Source organism: Emydura macquarii, unplaced genomic scaffold (assembly GCF_026122565.2).
Source record: "Emydura macquarii macquarii isolate MOO-44397 ecotype Brisbane River unplaced genomic scaffold, CSIRO-AGI_Emac_v2 contig_3530, whole genome shotgun sequence".
Taxonomy (NCBI): domain Eukaryota; kingdom Metazoa; phylum Chordata; order Testudines; family Chelidae; genus Emydura; species Emydura macquarii.
In genome coordinates, this window is record NW_027133667.1 from 8,338,858 (window position 1) to 8,364,175 (window position 25,318).

Consider the following 25,318-nt stretch of genomic DNA (forward strand, 5'->3'; position numbering starts at 1 on the left):
TTTGGACGGCATGTGTGCAAGTTATTAAGGTTGCAAAGTCAAGCGCTGAAATTAAGTAATGCCAGAATTGTTTGCCTGGGCAGAGCATCATAAAGCCCTTCATATGCTCAAAGCTCCGCTCCCACTGCCTTCAGCTGCAGTACAAGAGAATCAGGCTTTCTCCTCTCAATTCCAGTGCCCAGGGTACCCAGTTCTAGGGGTGGGTCAGTGAGTGAGTGAGGCCGTCCTCCTGCGTGCCAACTACCCGGGGGCTCTGTACCAGTGTGCTGCTTTGCTCTTTTCTGCTCCATTTTCCTTGGTTGGCTTTTGGGTGGACTGAGGGGGGACTCTGCTGCTACTCAAAATGAAATCATGGTGGTTAGGACGTGACTACAGATTTGCAGCGTAACTTCCTGCTCTGTGCAGCATAGAGGGTGGTTGTGACATGTCTGATGTTGCCTGTTTCCTTTCTCCTGCAGCTGGCGAACTATCTAACATTCTACAGGAGGTGGAGCTCCCCATCATTGATAGTGGAACCTGCAGTGTCCTGTTGCAGTCAATGAATCTGCCTCCAGTATCAAGCTCCATGCTGTGCGCTGGTTTTCCTGATGGCGGGAAGGATGCTTGCAAGGTAGAGGCCTCATTCAGCAGGGTCTTCCTGTGTAATGAGTTCCGCAAATGGAGGCGGATTCCAACCCTTCCCACCAGTAACTCCTGTATTCTTGCTTACCAGCAAGGCAGCATGCTCTAAAGAGGGGGTGGAGGAGGAGAAAGGAAAGGAATTGAATCTCCTCCAATACTGCTTGTTCATTGCTAATGAACTGAGGCCTTAAAAAGAGCTTCAGGCTAATGAAGGCCTTGTTTGTCCTAGCCTTCTGGGGGAAATCTCCCACTGGTAGGAGTGCTGCTATAGAGAAGGAACTGGTGTGTTTAATCACCCTTCCATCTAGGCCTGGCTGAATGGAGTTAAATGACATGGTGAATGATGTGCCTGAGCCCTGTCTAGGCTGCTGTTGCTACCACTGGTGAAACTGCATAGATGGGAGCGCAGTGGTGGTGGGTGGCTACAGGAGACAGCCTAGGGGGTACATGACACCACTCTATTGGGAGGGAGGAGGCTGAAATGAGTTCTTGCCTTCTCTTTAGGCTTTAAAAAAATAACTTGGTGTTTTTGATTTCTCTTGTGCTGCCCCCGCCCCTCATGCCTATAAAAGTGTTGGTAGCTGTGTCCATCAGAACACCAGCCCTTCTCGTGCTTTCTCTGATAGTGGGGTGCTTCTACTGCCAGGAGACACAGAGGTTCTCTTCTACCCCTGTGCTGCTGTTGCGGGAGGGAAAGGTGCAGTCAGCTCACTGAGGTACTGCTGCAGTGTGAACATGAACATCTTAGCTGTTTCCACCCCCTTCGCTCTAACAGAAGTGTAGTGACACTGAACCTTTCCATCAATTTTTCAAAGAGCTGCAACTTCTACTCTGGGAGGTGAAACAATGAAGTGATTCAGTGAATCTGTATTATCACATTTGAACAAAGATCTGCTTTTTTTTCCCCCTCTCTTCTCCCCCAACCCATGCCGGGCAAGGGGGATTCTGGAGGTCCCTTTGTGTGTAGAAGAACCAGTGGCATCTGGACTCTGGCTGGCATCACATCATGGGGAGTTGGCTGTGCAAGAGGCTGGGATGCCCTTCAGAGAAGCATCCAGGATAGGGGTTCCCCAGGCATCTTCTCCAATGTAGCTGAACTGCTGGACTTCATTACCCAGAATATTATCCCTGGTGGGCACATTTACAATGCTCTTTTCCTGCTCGTTTATCATGAGGGTCTAGAAGTTACCTGCCATTGTCCTCCACAGTTAGGCTATTGGGTGCTTCCATCAAAGTGCATGCGATATGCAGTACTGATTTTTAAAGCTGGAAACAAAAATTAAACCAGTACTGCCACTTCTCTTGGAACTGTATCTGTCTCTGGGGCTCCCTGCTGTAATGCTTTGAGGGAAGCTTTGGTCCACACGCCGCACTAAACAGAATGTTGAGGGTCAATCAGACTAGCATTTCTGGGTGAATGTGGCTTTGTTTACTTTGAGAAGCACTTCTCTGGCCTAGGAAACTTGTCCGGTTCTAATAAAACACATCGTCAAGTCCTTGTCAACTAGGGATCTATAAATTGCTATAGTAAAATCCCCAAAATGGTCCCCACTACTGATTTGGAGCAATTAAGACTTTAAACACCCACACATGGAGCAGGTCTGTAGAATAAGCATGGCTTTTTTAGTCTATTAAACTATACTTTTAACGCTATAAACAGATCTATGAACTCCCTGCAGCCCAGCCACATGTTCATCCATACACTTAAAACTGCAGTTCAAATAGAACCTATTGAATAGATGGCATCATTTTTGTGTCAGCAGTCAAAGTTTTTGACCTACACTTCATCTATGCTATTACTGATTTGCCACAATACCTTGTTTGGGCTGATACCCTCAAAAAAGGAAGAACTAGTCTGAAACCATGCAGTACCTCTTAATCTGGAATAATAAATGAGGTAGAAATGGAATAAAAAATGTTCACATGAACGGATGTCTGCAACTCAAACTGAGCAGAGTTAAGTCCTGACCTATAGAAACAATATTAATAAAATAGTGCGTTTAAATTCTCAGCTGGAATAAATCTGTGTAGCACCATTGACTTTGATTCACACCCGTGAAGGATTTCGATTAATTTAGAAGTAGGATTCTAAGGGCAGGCCCACACTTAAAATGCTGCATCGGCACTGATGCGCTGCTATAGTAAAGATGCTTCTATGCCATCAGGAAAGCTTCTCCTGATGGCATAGTAAATCCAGTTCTCCAAGATGCAGGAGCTATGTCGATGGGAGAAGCTCTTCCGCCGACATAGTGCTGTTTGCACCAGGGGTTAGACTGGTATACCTGTGTGGATTTTTCAATACAAGTCTCTAGTGAAGACCTGGCCTGAGAAGAATGTGTGGTTAACGCTTGAAACCCTCTACAGGTCTCTTTCAAGCACTGTGTGTGGGTTAATCAAATGGCTGTGCTAACTATAGGTCTGCCTTTCCTAAACAACACTAGTGTCAATTTTATTTTATATATTGCTCTTCTCATTTTTGGTTGCAGCACCAGATCGCCTCCTCCCACACTTTCCTGAAGGATGCAGCTCCCATGGAATGCTGGTCTTTGGAGAAAGTGGCCACATTCAGTATCCCCACCCCCATGAGGGTAACTACCTTGATAACAGGTATTCACTGTAGGTAATCAAAAACATTTGCTCATCTCTAAAGGGCAACTTTTCAAAGGGCATTTTGTTTGTGTCTGTAAGGCCAGAAGGGATGATATCTCTTCTGAACTCCTACATCACTCTGGCCATAAGACTTCAGCCTGAAAATAAATGAATTCTTACACCTGACTTAGTCATTGAACGTGATCCAAATCAATAATTTGTGGCTGAACTTGTATGTGTCAATTTAAAAACTTAGTATAGAGAGTTCAACATTTCTGTAGTGATGTTTGCTTGTTTGGGGTTGGTACTGGGCAATAATAGTTATCCAGAAGTAACATGTTAGGATGAGGAACACCACTTTTTTTAGTCCAGTTTGTATATGAACTATGCTTATAAAATTGATATACTTGGATTAACCCCAATTAGCTTAATGTTAAAATGCTTAAACAGTGTTAGTGTCAGGTTCTGAAACCTTTAAATATTTAGGACTTTCAGTGGGAACAGGTCCATCCCTTCATCTCTTCTGAAGATGCTTGAGAGCAGGAGATGTGCCAAAAGAAACCTCTAGATGAGATGAGCCCTATTGCAGATACTATGGGCCTGGCCTAACAAAGAGGCTCCATTTTGTCTCACTGTAGCTGGTGCCTGTGGGCTTGTCCACACTAGAATGAAAGGGTGTTTGTTTCAAAATGTGTGAACATGTGTTAAAACTCCAACTTGCCAGAATGCCAGATCTATACTGTTCTTGGGTCAGACAACGTGCTGAAATATAAATTGTTCTGTGTTTTGCTGGCGTTTTGTTTGCTAACAGATATTAAAGAATCATCTTTTGTCCTGAAGTGAACATGCCCTATGGGTCCCTGTGAGTTTTAGCTGTGGCTGCATGGAAGTTGTGCATCGAATCAGCCAGATTCAATGCCAGAATGATTATTGACTTAGTTGGAGTCACATTGTGCATGAAATTGGCCCAGTGAGCCCAGTCACTGGGGAAAGTTAATGGTTAAGTTCTTGGTAATACTGGCCAGAATCTGGCAAATGCTTTTGTGCGTGAGAATATTTGACTGGCTTCCTCTCTTGCCAATAATTACCTGGGGAAATAATTAGTTTGGCAGCATAGACTGATTCAAAGTGTTTCAGCGCAAAGGAGAGGACTGACACTTACCGCTTGCAGTAAAGCACTTTGTGTTGCATTACGAGCACTATAAAAACCCAGCGTGTGTTTCTTATTACTCTTTCGCTGAAGCTGGTGACATCCTTGATCTGGCTGTGATTTGGCGATGACAGTTAGATAATTGATATAGGGTCATAAATACACACACACCTTGTAGAAGGCATGGCTTAAACATTATCCATCCATAGATGGGGAAGGCGTATTGCCAAACCCGTGAATTTACCTAGGTTAGTGTTGTGGCAACACACCTGGAGCAAGCTTACAGGGTTTTAAGAAAACTCTTGTGCACTTAAAGTTGAGGCCACACCAAGTTGAAGTGGGTGACTAGTTAAAGATGCAGGGCAGAGTGAAGAAGGAAAGTGACAGTTCTGGGCAGACGCTAAACTCCTCACTGATGAAGCATAAACTACTTGCTTTATGACCACGTGCTCTGTCCTTGGTGTCTTAATCTCCCTCTGGTACTCCAGCACCTCCCTCACCCCCTAGAGGTGCTTGGGAAGGATGAGTGCAGTAACATGCATTTCGCTCTAGCCCTGGCTCTGTTCTCTGACTTAATTGTTTCTTTGTTTCAAGCCTGTGCATGTGGAATATAATTGTGCCAGAAGATAAGATCATATTGATTCAGTTCACCAGATTAGACATAGAGAGCCAAATCACATGTGACCATGACTACGTGTCCTTCTATTCGAGCAAGAGAGAGCGAATAGGTATGTGGAATGTCTCGTTTCAATACTTGGCGTGGCGGGCAATCAGCAATATGAATTGGGAGCATTGGTGGTGTTAAAGCCCTTTCATGCCTTATAGTTACAAATCAAGGAACCTTTCATTGTCATCTGCCCTAGCACTGAAGCTGTCAAAGCACAGCTAAGTAAGGAGGTTGGGGGGGAAAGGTAGATAGTCATGTCCTCTGACTATGGTCTGAAAACTGTCTCTTTAAAAATGTCATGTTGCTTCACTGTGTCTTCAAACCCCTATTTCTGCCTTTGTTTTTTATACAAGTTTTTATTTCTTCTAGCCCCATTTACCTGAAGTGTCCTCTGCTTGGTCTCCTATTAACAAAACTGCCAGCCAGTTTCTGATGCTGTAGTCTTTATTGGAGGATAGTCTGTGGCAATGGTATAAAGCAGAACAAGCCAGATAAAGACCTAATTTTGACTAGCTGAAAAATCTTGTTTACTCAAACTTTTTATGTATACAGCACAATAAATGTCTGTTGCTTTATGGATAAATAATGACAGGGTACTTTTCCCTTATAGTCTAAATTTATTATCTATTCTTGATACTGTTGCTAAGGAATAAATATTTCATGTGACTATTTGTTCCTTCTATACGCTACTGGCACATAGCCACTAGTACTATTTACTGTCCCACCATTCAACCGTGAGATGAATTGCCAATGTGGTGGTTTTGGACGCAGCTCTATCTCCCAATATTTTACCTTATGGGCAACTGAAACTGATGCTAGAATAGTCTTCTCAGAGTCTGTACTGGAATACGTTACTTTCCAGTACTGTGTACAAGTCAATGAATCTGAAACTGAAAGCTGTCTAACGAAGTATATGTGTGCTCTATCATCCTAAAAAATGAGTCTAACCTTTTCCCTGTAGGTAAAATCTGTGGGGATGTGTTACCAGCCCCCCTGCTGATAGACTCCAACCGAGCAATAGTTACACTCGTTTCTGATGGAAGCAACACTGGCAGTGGTTTTGAATTCACCTTCACCGCTATACATAAGGAATCTGAAGCAGGTAACTTCATACATACCACTTGTATATACTTCTCTTCCACCTGACTCCCCCCCCCCCCAAAAAAAAACAAAAACAAAAAAACCCATCCCTGGGGTGTGTGGTGGTGGCTTTTTTTTTTTTTTTTTTAAAAAAAATCTTAGTTATTAAATCTGATTTTTTTTAAATCTAATGTTATAGGTTCAGGTTGTGGAAGTGTTGCAGTGCTGGTGGAAGAAGGAAAGATTGATACTGCTAATTACCCTGGCTTGTATCCCAGTAACATGAAATGCCACTGGTTCATTGAAGCCCCAGTAGAGCATGTCATAAAGGTAATGAAGGGAGATGCCCCTCTTAAACCTCTGCCCTTAACTGCTCAGGGAAGCAATTCTATAAAACCCTGCTAGAAACATCCACAGTACACAAGCTTGTACGTTGTATGGTTTTCAGGTTAGGCTTCTTGCAGAGCATATTTTAACTGATTAGATGGTGCCTATAGCCTTTTATGAACTGGCATACTGAGCTGCTGCTGCTCTTGGTGCTTGAAGCTGGTTGGTACCAGCCTTTTCCAAGATACAGTTACACTAATGGGAAAGAGGGTGCAAGTTTTCAGTAGGTCTGGGAAGGGAACCTGATAACCTGCCCTCCTTGCTCTCTCTCCAGTCCCCCTCTTCCACAAGAGTGTTAAACACCCAAAATGGCACTGTGCTAAGCAAGCAGTAGTTGGGACCATCATATGTGGTGATCGGTCACTTCCAGCATCCCATTTTGCTGTTGCGGTTTGGCACCCACCCTTCCTGTAGTCATTGCAATTGCCCCAGCTAAAGGGGAGATTACCTGTTGGACTAACCTCACACAAAGATACAATGCAGTCATTTCATTTTTGTTGTCCAATGCAATGTCTTTCCTCTGCTGCCGCCTTGTAAAAGTGAAGAGTCATTAAACCTAAGTGCATGCGGGTTTGTTGCTCATGGGCTCATCTCGCAAAAAATGCTCACACTTCTGTAATCTGCTGTTTGTATTAAGACATCAGTTACTTTTTCCTCTTCACCCACATGTTTTTATACAGGCAATGCTATTGTTGCTGCTGAGTGTTTCAGAATCAAAATGGCAGCCAACTGTGGTTTGGATTCTTAAAGGGTCATCATCCAATGTGACAGTTTTCGAGTAAGAATGTAGGCTTGGATTTAAAAACTTCAAAAAATGATGATGATTTCGACTTAAACCCACCTCTGTGGTTTAGCCTCTGTAAGCTCTTCAGCTTTTTGCTCATCATAGAAAGCAACACCTGGCCAGAAACAGACAAGCTGAGGTCCGCTACATGGTGGATCCACTAAAAAGTACTCAAAGTAAACAGTGAACTTTGATTTAGAGTCCATGTGTCATTTAACCTTATTTTGGAGTGCACTAGTTACAGGATTAAGGCTCTTTAAATGTTTGTCCAATCTTGATAATGACTAAGACTCAGTTAAATTTCGAGTTAACATTTTGTTTATAAACAGGGTAAAAAAAAAGATCCTTTTTTTTTTTTTTCTTGTTTTGTTTTTTCTTTGTCTTCTCTTTCCAGCTGGAGTTCGAAGACTTTGCTGTTGAATTCAGTGAGGGCTGCATCTATGATGCAGTTGTCATTTACAGTGACCCGGAAGATGAGCACCGACTGGGTAACCATGAATTGTTTCAGTCTCGCACTTAGGATCCTTTACAGAAATGACTTAATTAGCTTGCTGCCAAAAGAATACATTCTGCACTAATGACACTTAAACGTCACAATTAAACCACTTTAGTCAGGAAATGCAAAATGAAGCTTCCGACAGCCACCTTAACTCCTCCTCCTTGCACTTTACATTACAGTAGGGTGTTCCGATGCCACAGTGGTTCCCAAACCCTGGTCCATGGAGTTCTTCCTGGTGGACTGCAGAGAGCTGACTGGTGGTTTGGGTTTAATCCTGAAAGGTGCAAAGCACTGAAGTATATGCTCTAGTGCTTTGCTGGATGGGGACAGGGTGCTTGGCACCTTGCAGTCCATGATGCTGGTTCTCCACTTTGTTTCCAGCTGCTTTGTTGCCTTAAAAGAAGGTAACAATTGAGGCTGATCAGGGAAACTTTGACAGACCCATATTCTGCTGAACTATGCAGGTCCGACAAAATTAAAACACCCATGGAAATCTAGCCAATTTTTCTGGACTTTGTTTCATAACAAAATCCGGGGAGAAAGAGAACCTACCTGTACTGAAATGAAACCTTTTTGTTTAGAATCTTTATTTTATATTTTATATTCCAAAAAATTCTAAAAGTGTAAATCAAAATCATAGAATCATAGAGTTGGAAGGGACCTCAGGAGATCATCTAGTCCAACCCCCTGCTCAGAGCAGGACTAACCTCAGCTAAATAATCCCAGCGAGGGTTTTGTCAAGCTGCAGGTTAAAAACCTCTAAGGATGGAGATTCCACCACCTTCCTAGGTAACCTATTCCAGTGCTTCACCACCCTCCTAGTGAAAAACTTTTTCCTAATGTCCAACCTAGACCTCCCTGCCCTGCAACTTGAGAACATTGCTCCTTGTTCTGTCATCTGCCACCACTGAGAACAGCCTAGCTCCATCCTCCCTGGAACCCACTTTCAGGTAGTTAAAGGCTGCTATCAAATCCCCCCTCATTCTTCTCTTCAGTAGACTGAACAAGCCTAGTTCCTTCAGCCTCTCCTCATAAGTCTTGTGCTCCAGACCCCTAATCATTTTTGTTGCCCTCCGCTGGACTCTCTCTAACTTCTCCACATCCTTGTTGTAGTGGGGAGCCCAAAACTGGACACAGTACTCCAAATGCGGCCTCACCAATGCCGAATAGAGGGGAGTGATCACTTCCCATGATCTGCTGGCAATGCTCCTACTAATGAAGCCCAATATGCTATTAGCCTTCTTGGCAACCAGGGCACACTGCTGACTCATATCCAGCTTCTTATCCACCGTAACCCCCAGGTCCTTTTCTGCAGAACTGCTGCCTAGCTCGTCGGTCCCCAGTCTGTAGCTGTGCATGGGATTCTTCCATCTAGGTGCAGGACTCTGCACTTGTCCTAGTTGAACCTCATCAGATTTCTTTCGGCACAATCCTCCAGTTTGTTTAGTTTGTTTATATCTCCTGCTGAGAGATGAAGTGGGTGAGGTGATATCCTTTATTGGACCAGCTTCTTGGATCTAGCTTTCAAGCTACACAAGTTCTTCACATAGACAGCTTCTCTTTCACCAACTGAAGTCGATCCAATAAAAGATACAACCCCCCCCCCCCATCTTATCTCCCCACTATCCTGGAAGCAGCACGGCTGCAACAATATTGTGATCATTTCACCCTTAAATTTTCAATTCAGAATTCTTGTTTGAGAATTTTGAAATGTTGAGGTTTTGTTCAAAATAGAAATGAAGCTAGACTTCAAAATCTCAATCCTTTTGAGAAATGAAACTTTTCTCTCCATGCAGCGCTAGTTAGAACACAGTTCACTGAATCCTGTTTCCATTTTGAAAAAGAAAAATAATTCTACGCAAAGTGGGAGAGACACTACAGAATTTCAGGGCAATTTTTGGACTGCAGACTTGTACTAGTCTCAAGGAGGATGGAGGGAAACTAGCACAATGGGAGGATGTTTAGTGTGGAGGAATGAGACACAAGCCAGGAGGCAAGAAATTCTGAATTATGATCCTGGCTTTGCCACTTGGCTTTGGGCAAGCCAATTCTCTTCTGTTTTTCCTGATCTGCAACCTGCTGGCTGTCCTATTTCACATGTTTTTAATGTGATATATACATTTAAAAATAAATATTAGCATTAGAGTGGGCCAGAAAACAGAAGTTCGCTACCACAACAAATTTTGAAGTCTTGAAAATGTTTTCATTCTGAATCAGGACAAAATGTCAGATTGAAATAAATGTCAAGGGAGATATATTCTATTTTTTTATTCCATTTTGGGAGAACCAAAATAGAACTTTTCAGCTTTTGTCCCCAGGTTGCCAGTCTCCTCCTACAGTGATCCTGGCTGCTCCAGGAGCTCTCATTTAGATTTTCCTGCAGAAAATCCAGAATTTCCAGTAAAATTTCCCATACAAAATTTTTTAATTTTCTTGTAGAAATGGCATGTTCTGCTGGAATATCTTTCAGTGGAAAATTTCCAACCAGCTCTAATTAACAGCCAGATTCTATAAAGACTGGTTGCTTTATATAGGCACAGAGAAAGAAGGTGAGCAGCTGGTTCTGCTCCAGGACTTCAAAATGGTGTCTGACGTGTGTGCTAGTTTAAAAGGCATCGAGTGCACCTCGTATATGGATGGCACATGCAGGTCTTATAAGAGGCTCCTTTGGTGGGAGGCACTTATGCAGCAGCAAACTTTGTTTTTTGTTAGTTTAGTTCCCATGGTGGGAAAACTAGGACACAATCACTTTTTGAGCAAAGTGAAAATTACAAATCCCTGTTTGGTTTTTCCTCCTGTGGATGTAGCTTAGCAAAGCTGGAAGTGAATTTAAAGTGATGTTCTGAACTTTAAAAACTTGGGGGGGTCTTGTTTTTTCTTACAGCCAATCTGTGTGGGTTCTCAACCCCCGGCCCAATTCTGAGCCCTGGCAATGACATGTTGATACATTTTGAAAGTGATGGGGAGAACAACTTCAGGGGATTTAAAGCCAGATTCACCTTTGTTCCTTCAGGTTGGTAGAAAGACCTTTGTTATGCGCAGCAATGTCTGTTCTTATTTTTGAAATAATCCCCTTTTCACTATGCCAGGGCAGTGCAAGATGGAACAGCTTCTACTGGCAGAATTCAGTCCGTTCAACAATGGAAATGAATCTGAATTCCCACATTGAGAATACTGATAGGACTATGACTCTTGTTTGTTGCCTGAAACTGGCAGACTCTGTGGCATTCTGAAATACTTCTAGAAGCATTCCATCCAGGGACTGCTGTCCCATCACCCCCATGTTCCCTCGCCCGCTCCTGTAACAGTCCCCTGAATAACTACGTTCCTTTCTGCCTTTGCTCTCTTGTATGCCAGGTGCTAACATATAGGAGTCAAATAATATTCCTCCTACAGGACTGGGGTGCTGGAGGGAGGAAGTGGAGTTATGACTTCTGCTTTGAGAGTTAACTATAGTTTCCATTTATTCTGTCTTTTGCAGAAGAAGCTGAAACAGAACTTGCAGAACCAACTGTTCTACAAACATCCACTCCAAAAAATATCCCTTTAGGTAAGCTGGTAACAAAACCATTGTAATGGGCTGTGTCAGTAGTTCTTCCTGTCTTATAGCCAGAGGATCCTTTGGAAATAGACTTAGGCAGTGATGTAGATGAACATGGGATATAGGATTTCAAGGTCGGGATTTAAGGTATATATGGTAAGGAGGTATAAAGCATACTGCGCTGAAGAATTAGAGGAAATGCCCATATAACGTCCAGTGGTTGTGCCCAAGCAGTGCCCCATTATCTAGTTTAATTCTTTCTAACATGGATTGGGGGAGGGAAAGCTTGGAATTGTGGCACATTTATAGGATGGGAGAAAGATACAGTACTATGATCTATGTCTGGGTTTCATTTCTTCTTTGAGGTGTAATATGGAACCTCTCTCCAGGATTCAACTTCTCAAGCTTGCATTTCTTCTGGTCAAAATAAGTTACAACACCCAGATGCTACCCCCTACAAAGGGAGCTGTTTGTTCTGCCTCTTTGGTCTGTCTCTGCTTTGTGGTCTTAGTTGCAAATGAAACTAATGTGATAGATGTAAAGGAAGAAACAGTCCTGTAAGTCAGTGTGTCACTCATTAGCCTTCTGGCTGTTGTGTTGCAGATGTCTGCGGCTTTGCCCCGTTTAGTCCCCAGTGGCTGTTCAGACGTGTTGTCGGGGGAGAAGAAGCATGTCCCCATTGCTGGCCTTGGCAGGCAGGCTTGCAATTTCTGGGTGACCACCAGTGTGGTGGTGTGGTCATCAGTCCAACATGGGTACTCACAGCAGCCCACTGTGTACAGTCGTGAGTAAATCTGTCTGGCAAATGCTTCCCTGTGTTTCTACATGCACAAATACATCGTCCAAAAAGCCGTATGTCCCCTCCTCTAGGATAGAGAAACAGTGCTGAAAAGTGCCCACACGCCCACTTACAGAGCTCTCTTTTGCTTGTTTCCAAGGCTGTTATTTTAGCCTTTTCCTTTGGACAATGTTGACTCCGTTTGTGTGTGTGGGGGGGGAAGTCGCATGAAATTTGACTTGGTCATCATCCGTGTACGTGCAATGTGCCCAGCCATTTAATGACATCAGCATGAGCCAGGTGCCAAGCCAAAGCTTGCCGTTTAAATAGGTCCAGCAGTCACTCAGCAGTGATTTGCAACATAGTCTGAAGTTGGTCGCAGCTGCATCACTGGTCACTGGAAAAAACTCCATTTAAAAAGAGTGGCCGTACAGTTGCCCTGTCCTGTTCGAAACCAGGTCAGAGATGACCACGGGTGCCTTGGCAGTTCAGAACCTGGTGGACAGATGGGTGGGTCAGTGATGAGAGAGTGATTAACGACTGTCATCCTCACCACTCATTGCGCCAAGAAGATTCCACTGTCCTGTCCTGTGGTGGCATAAATGACCATAAACGGCATCTAGAGGCTGGGCGACCTGGTGGGTGGTCGAAGAGGTTTGCATACAATGACAGGCCACTATTCTCACGGATCTTAGCCAGCAGCATGACAGGCCTTCTCACAGCGAATATGGCCCACTGCTATGCTGCTAAATATCGGTAGCCATGGCAACAGAATTGCCCATGAAGTCCGGGTAACAACAACCATATCTTTGTTAAGGTCTACGTCAACCAGCCTCGTGTGAGATGAGCGACACCAGACAGGAGTCTGAATAGTTGAATAGCAGAGGGCAAGGGCTGATTATCTTAGCATCCGGATACTTGCATCCCAGGTTGAGCTGGCTAATTTTCTCAGCAGGTTGTTCCGAGTGCTGACTCTGGCTGCCACCTTCCTCAAGTGGTTGCGGTAGCTAATGATCAATCCAATGTCACACCAAGGTAAACTGGGCTTGGATCATGCTACAGGCGTTGGCCGCTGAGGAAGATGTTTAACTCGTGGCATTCACTTGTATTATGCAGATGGAATACACTAGAAATGGTCTTAGAAAAGCTCGACTGCAGGTGCCATTGACTACAGTATTCTGCCATGAGCGTCATATCTTCATTCAAGCTACCAGGCTCAGTCCTTAAAAACTGACAAGTCTTGAAAGAAGATATGAAGCTCATGGTGTATTTCAACAGCTTCCACTTGTAGAAGACTTTGTCACAGCAAAACTCTGACTCATCAGTCCCGGGGATAGGTGATTAGTTAAACTGCCACTGAAGACCAAGCCAACGGTGCTCAGTATGCTGAATAAGGAATATGTAAGGATGATTATGCACAGATTCAATGCCGTTCTTTCCATTTTACAGAACAAACAAACCACTCCATTGGACTGTCATTGTGGGAGACCATGATAGAACCCTGAAGGAGTCAACAGAACAGGTAGAGACTAAGCAAAACAATCTAAAATGTGGATTGTGTTGATGCCTCTTCCCTGCTTTTTGTTATAGATCAGTGTGCACTAGATAAAACCCAGTGCTAACAAATCAGATGAAATCTCCAAAGAGAGGAGGGTGTCTTGGGTGAGGAAGGGAAAGAGGATTTGAAACAAAATAGTCTGTGGTCTTTCACAGGAAATTTAACCCATGGTGATACCTTTTATGGCTTTCTCTTGTTAGTATCTCTTATTTGTTTTCTTTTTTTTTTTTTTTCTTTGACTCTAGTAGATGGCAAAATAAAAGCCTTAGTGCTTTCAGCATCTTGCTGCCTTAGGCCATGTCTACATTAGCACTTATGTCAGTAAAACTTCTGTTGCTCAGGGGTGTGAAAAAACATACCTCTTGAGCGACATAAGTTTTGTCAGCATAAGCGCTCGTGTGCACGGCGCTGTTTCAGTGGGAGACGCTCTCCACTGACATAACTACTGCCACTCATTGAGCTGATTTTATTATGTCAACAGGAGAGCTCTCTCCATCTGCATAACACAGTTACATGAATACTCTTACAGTAGCACAGCTGTTGCAGTACAGCTGTGCCGCTGCAAGCTTGTAAGTGTTGACATGGCCTGAGTGTTGGACAATATATCTCCCCACAGAATCACTTGTTGACCAATGCCTTTCTATGCATGAAATGGAGTCAAGGGGGGGGAAAGCACAGGGGTAGTTCGTATTGGTCTTCTGCAAAAACTTATCAGCTTAGATTTGCAAAATGAAATACAATCCCCACTCCTAAATTCAGGGGATTTTAATATGATCTCTTCCATTTTTGGGTCCATCTGTAACCAAGGGTTGGGAGTTATGCGTAACTGACCTCCAGAGTCCTGAAACTTCCCTGTCTTAATCTGTTTTGTCTCTTCTTTAGCATGACACCAATTTGTCCCTCTTCCAAAGTATATTTTGAAAATAGACCTTAAAGGGAGATGGGTTCAGTTGTATCTTCCCTAGTCCAACCTCTTTCATCTCATCATTTTGCTTTATTAATGTTTGATCTTGTTTGGTACAGGTGAGAAGGGTGAAAACTATTTTGGTACACCCTGACTTTGATATAGTGAGCTATGATTCTGATATTGCACTGATCCAATTGGATGTCCCTCTGGAGTATAACACTGTTGTGAGGCCAATATGTTTGCCCAACAGCACAGAACCATTATCTTCCTCTGTTCTGTGCACCATGACTGGATGGGGGAGCACCCAAGAAGGTATGTATTCTGTTCTTCTCTTAATGGGCAAATAAGATGGGAATGCCTGTGAAGATTCTCTCTGACCTGCATCTCTTAGTATCATTGTAAGGTGTGCTGAGCACTGTGCTGGGTGGGGAGTAGGTGGAAAGATCCACAGCTTTTCCTGTACCCAGGTGAGTCTAGCATTTGGGAGCTTTCTGCTATCACTGGGTTTGCAAATAGATACATTTCTTCCATGTTTATGGGCTGGCTGATTTGCAGTTGTCTAGATCTGATTAGACTGTCCAAGCTGGCAGGCCTAACAGTTGCTCTTAATTAAATCTCCCATGATTTTTGCTTTTATGTTCTGGGTCTTACTTTCTGATTCATAAGGGGTGGGGAAATTGCGTTTAACTGAAGACGTTTTAAAAGCCTCACAAACCATCGAAGGGTTATATGATCAGAGCACTGAGGAGAGGCTCATAAACAAGAGGTGTGTTCATGCAGAGAGAAAATTTGCATAGGCTGGGGAGATGATGGCTAAAATGTTAACTTTTTCCAGCTGGAGCTGTGTTTGAGACCAGTTGCTGGACAAAGCCAAATTGAGCATCTATTTCTGCTCTGAATTGACTGTACTGTTGGCAAAGGGGATCCTACACAGTCTGACATGCCTACAGGCACCAGCCTGCATCATTACATGGCAGCAGTGACCCAATAGTATAGCATAACCAGAGGGGTCAGACAACCTGGAGGAAAGTCCAGTTCTCCTACTCAGCAGCCTGGTTGGGTCAGAATTGTTGCTCTTAGCATGGGGATATGGTGAAATGTGTGGTGTGTTTGTTTTTTTTAAAGCAGAATTTTCTTTCTGTTGGTTTGCATCCCCAGTTTTACATTCCCAGAAGGCTCTTTAGCCCTGCAAACAATTTACAATGTGATAAATATTCCTCTGCCAATTTTGCTCTCCAGCAGACGGGAACCTTGCTAGTCGACTACAGCAGACACAAGTCCCCATACTTGAGAGTGAAGTCTGTGAGAGAAATTACTATTTTAATCACCCCGGAGGGATCACAGCTAGGATGTTTTGTGCTGGTTTTGCTTCTTCTGGAGGTCAGGATTCCTGCCAGGTGAGTTGCTACTAAATGCAAGTACCATTTGAAGATGGGTCTTGGTGATTGTTTTCTGCTGTATGTTAATGTGGTAGAATGCATTGGGAAAACTCCAGTAGACCAAATCCTACAAGGCACCCTCCTACTCCCCCCAATAACTGTCTATAGCTGGAATGGGCAATGCATAGAGTCTCAAAAGAACAATAAACATAAATAGTCCAAACTAGAAATGAATGTAAAACCTGGAGCTGGAGAAGCTTAGTGACAAAAACAACCATTGATGTATTTTGGATTTTAGCCGTAAGTGTGAGCAAGTCTGAATAAATCTGGGTGTTGGGATGTTCTTCCTTTCACATTTCCTGAATGCTATCCTCTATTCCAGTGCAATATTCTAGCTCTAACATGCTGGAAACCCATCTCAGGCCTAATATAGATTACAGAAACAACGAATATTTATAACAGTGCTTGGCATTTTTATAATGCTTCAGATGATCAAAGCACTGTGCAGATGCTAATACATCAATCCTCACAGCCGCCTCATGGACAGTACTTACTCATCTGCCTTACAGTAGAGAAAAGTTTGTTTCCTCATTTGTTAAAAGCCACCCAGCGAATAGGCGGCAGAGCCAGATTAGAACACTGGGTCTCACTTTTTATATTCGTTTAATACCTGTTCTAGAGCACATCAGGTCAATCGGTTGCTTATAATCTTCCATAACACCTATTATATCTATATCACGTGACATCTAGTCATCTTTATTAACCCTTGATAAACTAGTAGCTGAAGGCCTGTGCTGTTGCATAGGTATGGCAGTTGAGCCAAGTAATCTGTCTGTGCAGTCTCCCTCACATAACCAATGAAATTGATGCATGCAAATTAGCTGTAGAGAAACAGTGGTCATTGGTTGTTACCTATATCACAGTGGTCTAGAAGTTGCCGCTACACAGGTGTCATTCGTAAGGTCAGAATGGCTGTCAATTTTTTTAAGTTCAGTAACAGACTGCAAAACCCAGTGCTGATTGAACCTGATGGTATTCGAAAGAAAAAGAACTACAGCCGTCATTGTAGCTGTTTTTCATCAGATTCTACAGGCTGTCACAAGATTCTAGGTTTGAGTAATCTTGTTATACAGATTATAAATGGAATCTTCATATAAAATGTGGCTGGATTTAGTAGAACACACTACCTTACAAACAATATAATTTGTTGAATTAGCCATCCCAGTCCATGATTAAGAAACCAGAAGCATGAGCTGGGACCCCTCAGTTCTCCTATTCAAACTTTTCCTCTTAGCTGTGGCCTGTGACCGCTCTTCCCCTTCCTCTGCTCTTCACTTCTGTGGCTAAGAGTGTAGAAGACAAATGAGTGCAGGAAGTTTCTACTAATATTCTAAGGGGTCCTTCTTCTGCTTGTGTGTTTTCAGGGTGATTCTGGTGGCCCCTTGGTTTGCCATGATGAAAAAGAGCCATTTATTCTTTATGGCATCATCAGCTGGGGTGTTGGTTGTGCCAGGCCAAAGAAACCAGGGGTTTATACAAGGGTGAGGGTCTTCCTGGATTGGATCAAATCCACAATAAGAGGTAAATATGTTCTTGTTTCTAAGCAGTGCATATCCCAAAGAAAGAGCTTGCTGAAAGTATTCAAAGTATTTTGAGTAGAGCTGATAGAAAAATACCATTAGTTTTCACAGGAAATGTGGGAGAAAATAGACAAGTGTTTTGGTTGACATTTCCTGTAACTTTTTTTTTGTTTTTCCTGACACCCCATACTTCACGAAAACTGTAAAAACATTGGCTTAAAAAATATTTACAGAACTTTTTGGCGTAAATATTTTGCTGGCTCTAAATCAAATGATCTTTTTTCAACAAACATTTCTTGTTTTGGGATGAAAATTTTTCTATCAACCCAATTTTGGAGATGCAGAACTTCCGGGATAAAGGTACAAAATGAAATACAATGCGCCCCAGTATACACCAATATCAAACTCTAGACAAGTGCATTTTGAACACTTCAGAGTATGTGCTATAGAAAGAATAGTCAACAACACAGCTCACTAGACAGTGACTAAATTACAGTATGTTCCTCTCAAAGGAAGTGGAGCATGTTCTTTACAGTGCAAAGAACACTTAGAGGTGAAAGAGAGAATGTCTTAAGGCAGTGTGTGTGGGTTCAGCCATGGTTTCCTATTTGGTATCCTCACAAATTGCCAGGCCTGTGGAATTGGGATGTCTTCCTAACTGAAACAGAGCAAACAACTTCTTTCTTCCCCAGAGCAAGGGATATTACCATTCTATATCTTGAGTTAATTCATCAGGATGCAAAACAAAAACCTACTTTGGTTAGCAGGAAAAATCCTTTGATACCACAGCTGTGTGTGACTCAACACACACATTGCTTTTATGTATAGATATATTTTAAAAATTGTCTGCCAGCAGAAATGCAGTGGTAGCAAATGCACCTCTGTTCCCCATCCTGATTTCTAATATAAGGGGTTAAAACTATTCACTTGGTGGCCTGCTTCGGAGAGCAGTCGTCATCCAGTGCTGTCTCATCGAATAAGTAAGATTTTTAGACCTGTCGTTAACTCTAATGAGGAAGAAACAAATTTCAGCATAGGCAGGGACTTGGCGTGAGCCTTCTGACAACTGTCACTACTAACTCAGGATTGTTCACTGTGGTTCATGCTGCTAGCTGTTGTCAATCAGCTCCCACAGATCTCTTCCACATTGGTAGATCTAGTATCGATGGTGGTTGGCCATTAGCTTTCTCTAGATTGCTTTTTCACGAGTTGACCCTAAGATAATCAGTCTCAGGAATGGAAGTGCACAGATCTTTACCTGTTTATCAGTTTCTATGGTGGAGGTTTTACTATCGCTCGCTCATATCCACTTCTGCCTCTGTATAGATGGCTTCATCTGAAAGGTTTAGCATTCCATTATCACTTCATGAGCAAGGCTATGGTCAATCAGACTGTTCATGGGATGTCTTAATCCTGTGTATGGGTACTGTCTGGCTTCCCACAAAGCTGTGTTTCTACAGATTATACATAGCCCAGGACATTCTTTAGTCAACTGTCTTAGTAATAGGCATGTTGTACCTCTCTCTACAGAGATTGAACCGAGTGCGCTGCTGGTCAGTAGTAATGGACATGAAACCTTAACACAGCAGCCAATGAAACTGCCTACGAAGCTAACAGGAGCTGCCCATGGACAAGGTAAACCCTCTCTTGCAGCTACCTTCGGTTAATAGTGCTGCTTTTCTGTCTATCTGGTATGCCCGGTATCCTGTGGAAGGTGGTGGGCTAAGATTCAGTTGGGTAATACTGTACAGGGCGCCAAGCTATACAAACGTTGCCAAAGTTCTTAGAGGCCAAAACCTTTGTAATTACCATGGACTTCTTGGAACTGCCTGGTGACGAGAAATCCTAGGTGTGACCCCGGCCGTGCCTAGGGTAGCCACCTGAAAATGCCAAGGGCAGGGCAGGCTGCCAAAGGAGAGCAGGTTCTCCCAACACTGGTGGATGACACTGAAGTCAGACTTCCCAACCAGCCACAAACAATGCTTCTGATTCCCCACATTGGTTATCAAGAAGCCAAAACAAAAATATACACAGCCCACTTTACTGCATTTCAGTCTCTGGCTCCCAATCAGCCACTAGGCCCAGTAAAGAGACCAGTTATTTAAAACTCTTTGCTCTTTACCCAAAAAGGTTCTTCTGACCCCAAAGGGTCAGCCACAGTACCAGATCAATAGAAGTTCAGATCTTACCCAAAACACCACGCTGCCAGCCAATTCTTTAGTAACTAAAACTAAAGGTTCATTATAAAAGGAAAGAAATTATAAGAGAAGTGTTAAATGATTAAAGCAATCGGACACATACAAATTGATTTGAAAGTCCATATATATCAGGTTTCTAATAGAATTGTGGAGTTTGCAGGCTTGTATTGTCCCTCTGGAGTACATCCAGCACCTGGATGGGTCTCAGTCCTTTGTTTCACAGCTTCAGTTGTAGATGAGTTGATCCAGAGGTAGGTGAAGATTGAATGACTGAAGACAAAATGGATGTGGTGCAGCTGCCTTTTATGTCCCTTGGCCTTTGCCATGCTGCTTGAGGAAATTTCCACAAATAAGATGGAGTCCATGGTCACATGAGTAAGTCTTGGTGACTCATCAGGTGTATGCCCTGGCTTCTCTCCCTTGGCCCATTGTACCTCTGAAATTCCTTAATGGGCATTAAGCAGGCTAGTGCTGCAGCCACCCTGTCTGGGGTGTCACCCAGAAACACAGAACAAGTTGAAATACAGATACATCCAACATATCCATAACTTCCAATACCCATATAACACATGAATATAAACATCTTACTTATCACATTATAGCCTTTCTAACGGTATCTGACACGGCATATCTCATATGAATTATTATGATTTTGACATAGTGATGTTAAATAATATCACAAATGGCTCCCCTAATCCAGCCAGCATCACAATAGGGTGAGATACAAATAATCCTCTTTTAACCCTCATCCTAGTACAGACAAGCTAAGGGAATCTATATTTGTACAAGTCTAAGCTGGGGGCAACAAACACGACTCATTTGTTTGTTTTTTGAATTCCATCAGCCACAAGCTATTTTCCTCAGTGGCCTTTTTCTTGTGGCCCTCTCTCCTCCCCTCTCTTCCTCCTCCTCCCCCCTCCCCCCCCCCCCACAAAAAACAAACAAACAACAAAACCCTTCTTGCTGTTTGTAGGGTGTGGCAATGTAAGGAAAACTATTTTTACCCACTTGATAACAGCCACCATCTTGTGCCCTTCCCAGCCCCATGCTACTAGCATAACTGCCAGTCAGAAAACAATTTCCTTTTAATCTGATCTGAAAAGTAAGTGATACCACTGGGACTAACACTTGGCACTCCTGAGTCAGCAAGAATTTCAGAGAGGCCCGTTGTAGTTTAAAATATTTTGGCTCCAAATACAGTCCCATTTATACATGATGCAAAATGCCCTTTTAGCACCGTCTGCTTTCAGAATGTTGTATTGAATAAACCTTGGACCGCTTTCTTTGGGGGTCAGGGGAGTGCTTTAAAACGCCACCTGTCAGGACTCTGTACTTGGAGAAGGAGACCATGGGGAATGTTTTGCTATATTTTTGTAGGGGATGGAGTGGATGAGAGCAGACACAAGAACATTGGTCTCTTACCAACCTGTCCAGCCCTGGGCAACAGGCTCAGTGAGTTATTGAATGTTCTTTGGGAAAACAAATATCCCTTTCCCTGTTTAGAAAGCACACAGATAAGGGCACAAGAAAAAAAGCTGTGTTGGCTTGTGCTTCATGCACAGAGAGGAGAAATCAAATTCAGCATTTCCCAAATGGAAAAAGACCAAATTAAATGAAGTCAGTGCTGATGTTGCTATGCTGATGTTGCTATGTTGGTAACTGATGCTCTCTGTATGGAAGAGGTACAGCACGGTCAGCAACTGTGAGAGCATCCCCAGCCACCACCACTGTCCTGGAGCCACCATTCTGTAGGGATATTTCAGTCTCTATGGCCATTCAAATCCCTGACCTTTGCTGAAACTATCACTGAATGGGTACCAGTTAGCACTTTTAGAAGAACATATGTGCCCTTATCTGTGTGCTTTCTAAACAGGGAAAGGGTTATTTGTTTCCCCAAAGAACATTCAATAACTCACTGAGCCTGTTGCCCAAGGCTGGACAGGTTGGTAAGAGACCAGTGTCAGATAAAGAATGAATCACACTGGAAAATTGTCAGATCAATTAATATGTGAATACTTAAGCTGGATAGCTTTAAATTTCTCCCCGTTGTATGCCCAGTTCACCCGGGCAGCTGTCTTCGGTCATTGGCTGTTAGCAAATCCAGACTCTCTTGGTCTCCTTTCTTAAAGGTCTGGAAGGCTAGGCGCACAGTCACTTTTGGGATATTGCCCATCTTCCTTCCGGTAGCTGGATTTCTGGAGCTTCCTGCAAAGCCTCGTGCTTGCCTTTCAGCACTGAACAAATTTGAAAACTCGTCCTTTTGTCTGTATCCGAGTATTTCACGTACCTCATTCCAGGCACTAGAGACCTGGGGAATGATTAAATGATGAACTATAAAATATCTTTAATTAGGGAGAAGCAAAGATTTTTTTGGCCCTCTGTTACACCTATGCATTTCCACTGGCTTCAGAGGACTGCACAAATGTAAGGCAAGTTCTTGCTCTGTCAGAGAAGAAAGTTACTAGAGAAACATTCAGTGCCCTGGGTCTCAACGTTCCAGTGATGCCTAGAAGACTGAAGCAGTAACGTGAAGTACTAGCAAGCTGTTTCCCATTGGCCATATTGTCCTCTTCAGATGTCTGATCTAAAACATAACTAATGGGATTTATAGAGCGATAAAAGCTTTTCTCAGTGCTTCTGTGACCAGCATGTGTTCTTCTGTGCAGAATGTCCATCGGAAGTGGACTTAAAAGAGCCCAGAGGTTTCTTCTCATCCCCTTGCTCATCAGGCTACGTGGGAAGCTTGACGTGCTCTTGGGTGCTCAGAATGTCCCCTAGAGGCATGGCAAAGCTCACAGTAAAGCATCTGTCAATACCAGCATCCCCGAACTGCAAAGTGGCGCTCCTAGGGATATATGAAGAGAGCCAAAGAGGAAGAAAAGTAGTAGGTAATCAATCCTCTAACTGAAACTTTTCAGCACTCTTGAGTTCTCATCTGTGCAATGATCTCTTTCCAAAGCTGGCTGCTGTCCAGAGAGTGATTGGGCCATACTGTAGGCTGAATTCACTTTAAGCTAAATTTTAAGGCCAGGTTCTCTACTGGCTGTATGCTTGGCTTAGTTCCACTGAAGTCAGTGCATCAGTTTAAACCAGCAGAGAGTCAGGCCCTTAATCTAGCTGTATATATGGCAAGGGAGCGTGTGTGGAAATCATGGTGTAGTATTTGCCGGGTTACTATAGATTAGACTTTACGGCCTAAATCCCTGTTTCTCAACTTTTTTAGGGGATGTTTTTCTTATCTGAAGTAAAAATATTTTACAATCCCCCTTACATTTCTTACAAAAGTGAAACAACTGTATCAATGGTGGTAATAGGGTTATATAATTAGGGCTTCTGATTTTAGTTTGTAACTGATCAATCACCCTTGATTTAAAAACAAAAAAAAAAAATCCCCACTGATTTCATTATTCAATAAACATGGGAAATGGCTACTTGTATCTAAGGGTTTGTCTATATGGAGTAGCAGTGCAGACTATAGGGGTTTGATGTGTGTTAATTATCCATGTAGACCCGCTGGTGTACACTAAAGGTTTCCTAGTGCACTGTAACGTAGTGCTGTTTGAGACAGTATTATGTTAAAATGCACAAGGGAACGTTGCAGAGACCAGTTGTTACCATGAATACTAGTGTAATGAGTAAGATGTCTACACTACAGATTACTTCGGTATAATTTTACGTTGGTCAGGTATGTGAGTAATCCACACCCCTGGGCAATATAAATTACCCACCTGGGCACTGGTGTGGACAGCACTACGTAGGTGGGAAACTTCTCCCGCTGACCTAGCTACCACTTCTCGTGGAGGCAGCAGTTATTAATCTGACAGGAGACCTCTCTTCCATTGGCTTAGAGTGTCTTCTCCGGAAGTGCTACAGTGGCGCGCTGCATCAGTGCAGCTACACTGCTGTAGTGCAGACATAGTACATTATATGCATTAGGCTGTTACCTTTTTTGACCCAAGCAACTAGCCAAAAATCTGAGGTCTAAAAGGCTGTTCCAGTTAGAAGTAGAAATTGATTGAGTCTGGTCTCTATATGTGTGGGGGGTAGAGGGAAGGAGGTGGGTCGTTTTTTGTACAAAGTCCTGTGCCTCTGAATACAGAGGGACTCCAAATAGTAGGGAACAGCAAAGCACCAAGAGCACTCTTTTTTTAGCCTGCACCCTGATGCAAAAACATCCCCAGGTTTTTTCCAGGGTCAGCCACTGTGCTTTCAGCTGGTCCTTCAGGTGGTCTTCCCCTCTGTGTGTTGTCTTGTGATCTTCCTTCCCCCACTTAACCAAAACAAAACTCGGCTAAAAATCCCTAGATGGGTTCTCACGCACCTTCTTGTCTTAATCTTGTTAATAGCTGGGTGAGTTCATGATTTCAATGGGATTTTAATTGAACCCATAACAAGGTTTCACCCAGCTCATAACACATTACTCATTACATTATATAAAGAGAGATCCCTAAGAAACCTATTTTTGGCATCTACATAACTCAAAATACTCTCTCTCCTCCCCCATTAATAGAGCCCCAAAAGCAGAAGACAGAAACATATTGAAGTGCTTGTTTTGAGAGAGTGACAAGTGTAAGGAGGTGTGGGGATGGGAGAGGCAAACTTTCTTTACTTTAGATTTTAACAGTTTTCAGTGCCTTATGATCCCACAATTCTCTTGCAACCCTCTGGACCCCCTGGGGGAGAGCAACTGATCTACATAAACAAATGAGCTAATATTGTGCCTATACTTAAAATCTACAGAAAGTATAGAGTAGGGCTGGAGAGGGAGGGTCAAAAAGAAAGCAAAGGTGCCAGCTTCAACACCGTCTTACTGATTTTGGTGCAAAGATTTAGAAACAGATTCATAGACTTAAATGCCAGAAGGGACCATCATGATCATCCTGCGCGTTGCAGGCCACAGAACCCCCCACCCCACTGCTATAGCTCAGGGACACAACATTCCATGCATCCGTAAATAAAACCGAACTGGAGCTGCTATGTGGGATGGGAAAATCAGGGTAAGAACCTTGGAACTCCCTGTGTGGAGATGGGTGGGTGAATGGCTTTTTTTTTCTCTATTTAAAAGCTCTGTGCTGGTGGTGGTGGGTGGGGGTGAGGGGTCAGGAAGAAGCCCGTGACTAGCAAGCAGTGTGCTCCCATTGCTGTTTGAATGCCAGCTCCATCCCCAAGGAGCCGCTTTAGTTCTCTCCTGCCCATGCCGTATGTGCTATGAGTAGGACAGGAAGTGGAGTGCTAATTGTAAGTGTTTCAGGAGAGGGCTTGGTGTTCAAGCAGCAGGCTGAAGCTGGGGGAAATCAAAGCCTTTCTAATTGGTTAAAACAAAACAATGCCCCCACACAGACTGACCGACAACTTCTGTTCCTGAGGAAAAGGAGGGGCTAAAAGCCCCAAGGAGGAAATAGTGGTAGTTACCAGTTGATGTAATTAATCATAACAGAACAAGGAGTGCAGGGAAATTGACCTGAGATCGGGGAATTTTCTATTGTCCTTGAAACCTGCAGTTCCCTTGGCAGTCAGCATTGACCATTCACGTTCATTGTAAACAATGCTCCACTGCTGATATGCCTGAAATAAAAGCTATTTTCAGACTTCTCTCCAGC

The 25,318-nt window shown here is 43.2% G+C and overlaps 1 protein-coding gene across 1 annotated transcript in view; it reads left to right on the top strand.

Annotated features, from left to right (window-relative positions):
- The window catches only part of OVCH1 (ovochymase 1), a 48,229-nt gene that overhangs the window by 8,679 nt on the left and 14,232 nt on the right, over positions 1–25,318 (top strand). The window contains exons 7-22 of the mRNA XM_067536275.1: positions 459–610; positions 1,560–1,752; positions 3,108–3,228; positions 4,955–5,088; positions 5,989–6,129; positions 6,307–6,437; positions 7,673–7,766; positions 10,662–10,790; positions 11,259–11,327; positions 11,922–12,102; positions 13,546–13,618; positions 14,678–14,873; positions 15,801–15,958; positions 17,365–17,521; positions 19,051–19,155; positions 22,385–22,606. Of these exons, the coding sequence (XP_067392376.1) occupies positions 459–610; positions 1,560–1,752; positions 3,108–3,228; positions 4,955–5,088; positions 5,989–6,129; positions 6,307–6,437; positions 7,673–7,766; positions 10,662–10,790; positions 11,259–11,327; positions 11,922–12,102; positions 13,546–13,618; positions 14,678–14,873; positions 15,801–15,958; positions 17,365–17,521; positions 19,051–19,155; positions 22,385–22,606 (2,256 nt within the window). The remainder of the gene's footprint in view (positions 1–458; positions 611–1,559; positions 1,753–3,107; positions 3,229–4,954; positions 5,089–5,988; positions 6,130–6,306; positions 6,438–7,672; positions 7,767–10,661; positions 10,791–11,258; positions 11,328–11,921; positions 12,103–13,545; positions 13,619–14,677; positions 14,874–15,800; positions 15,959–17,364; positions 17,522–19,050; positions 19,156–22,384; positions 22,607–25,318) is intronic.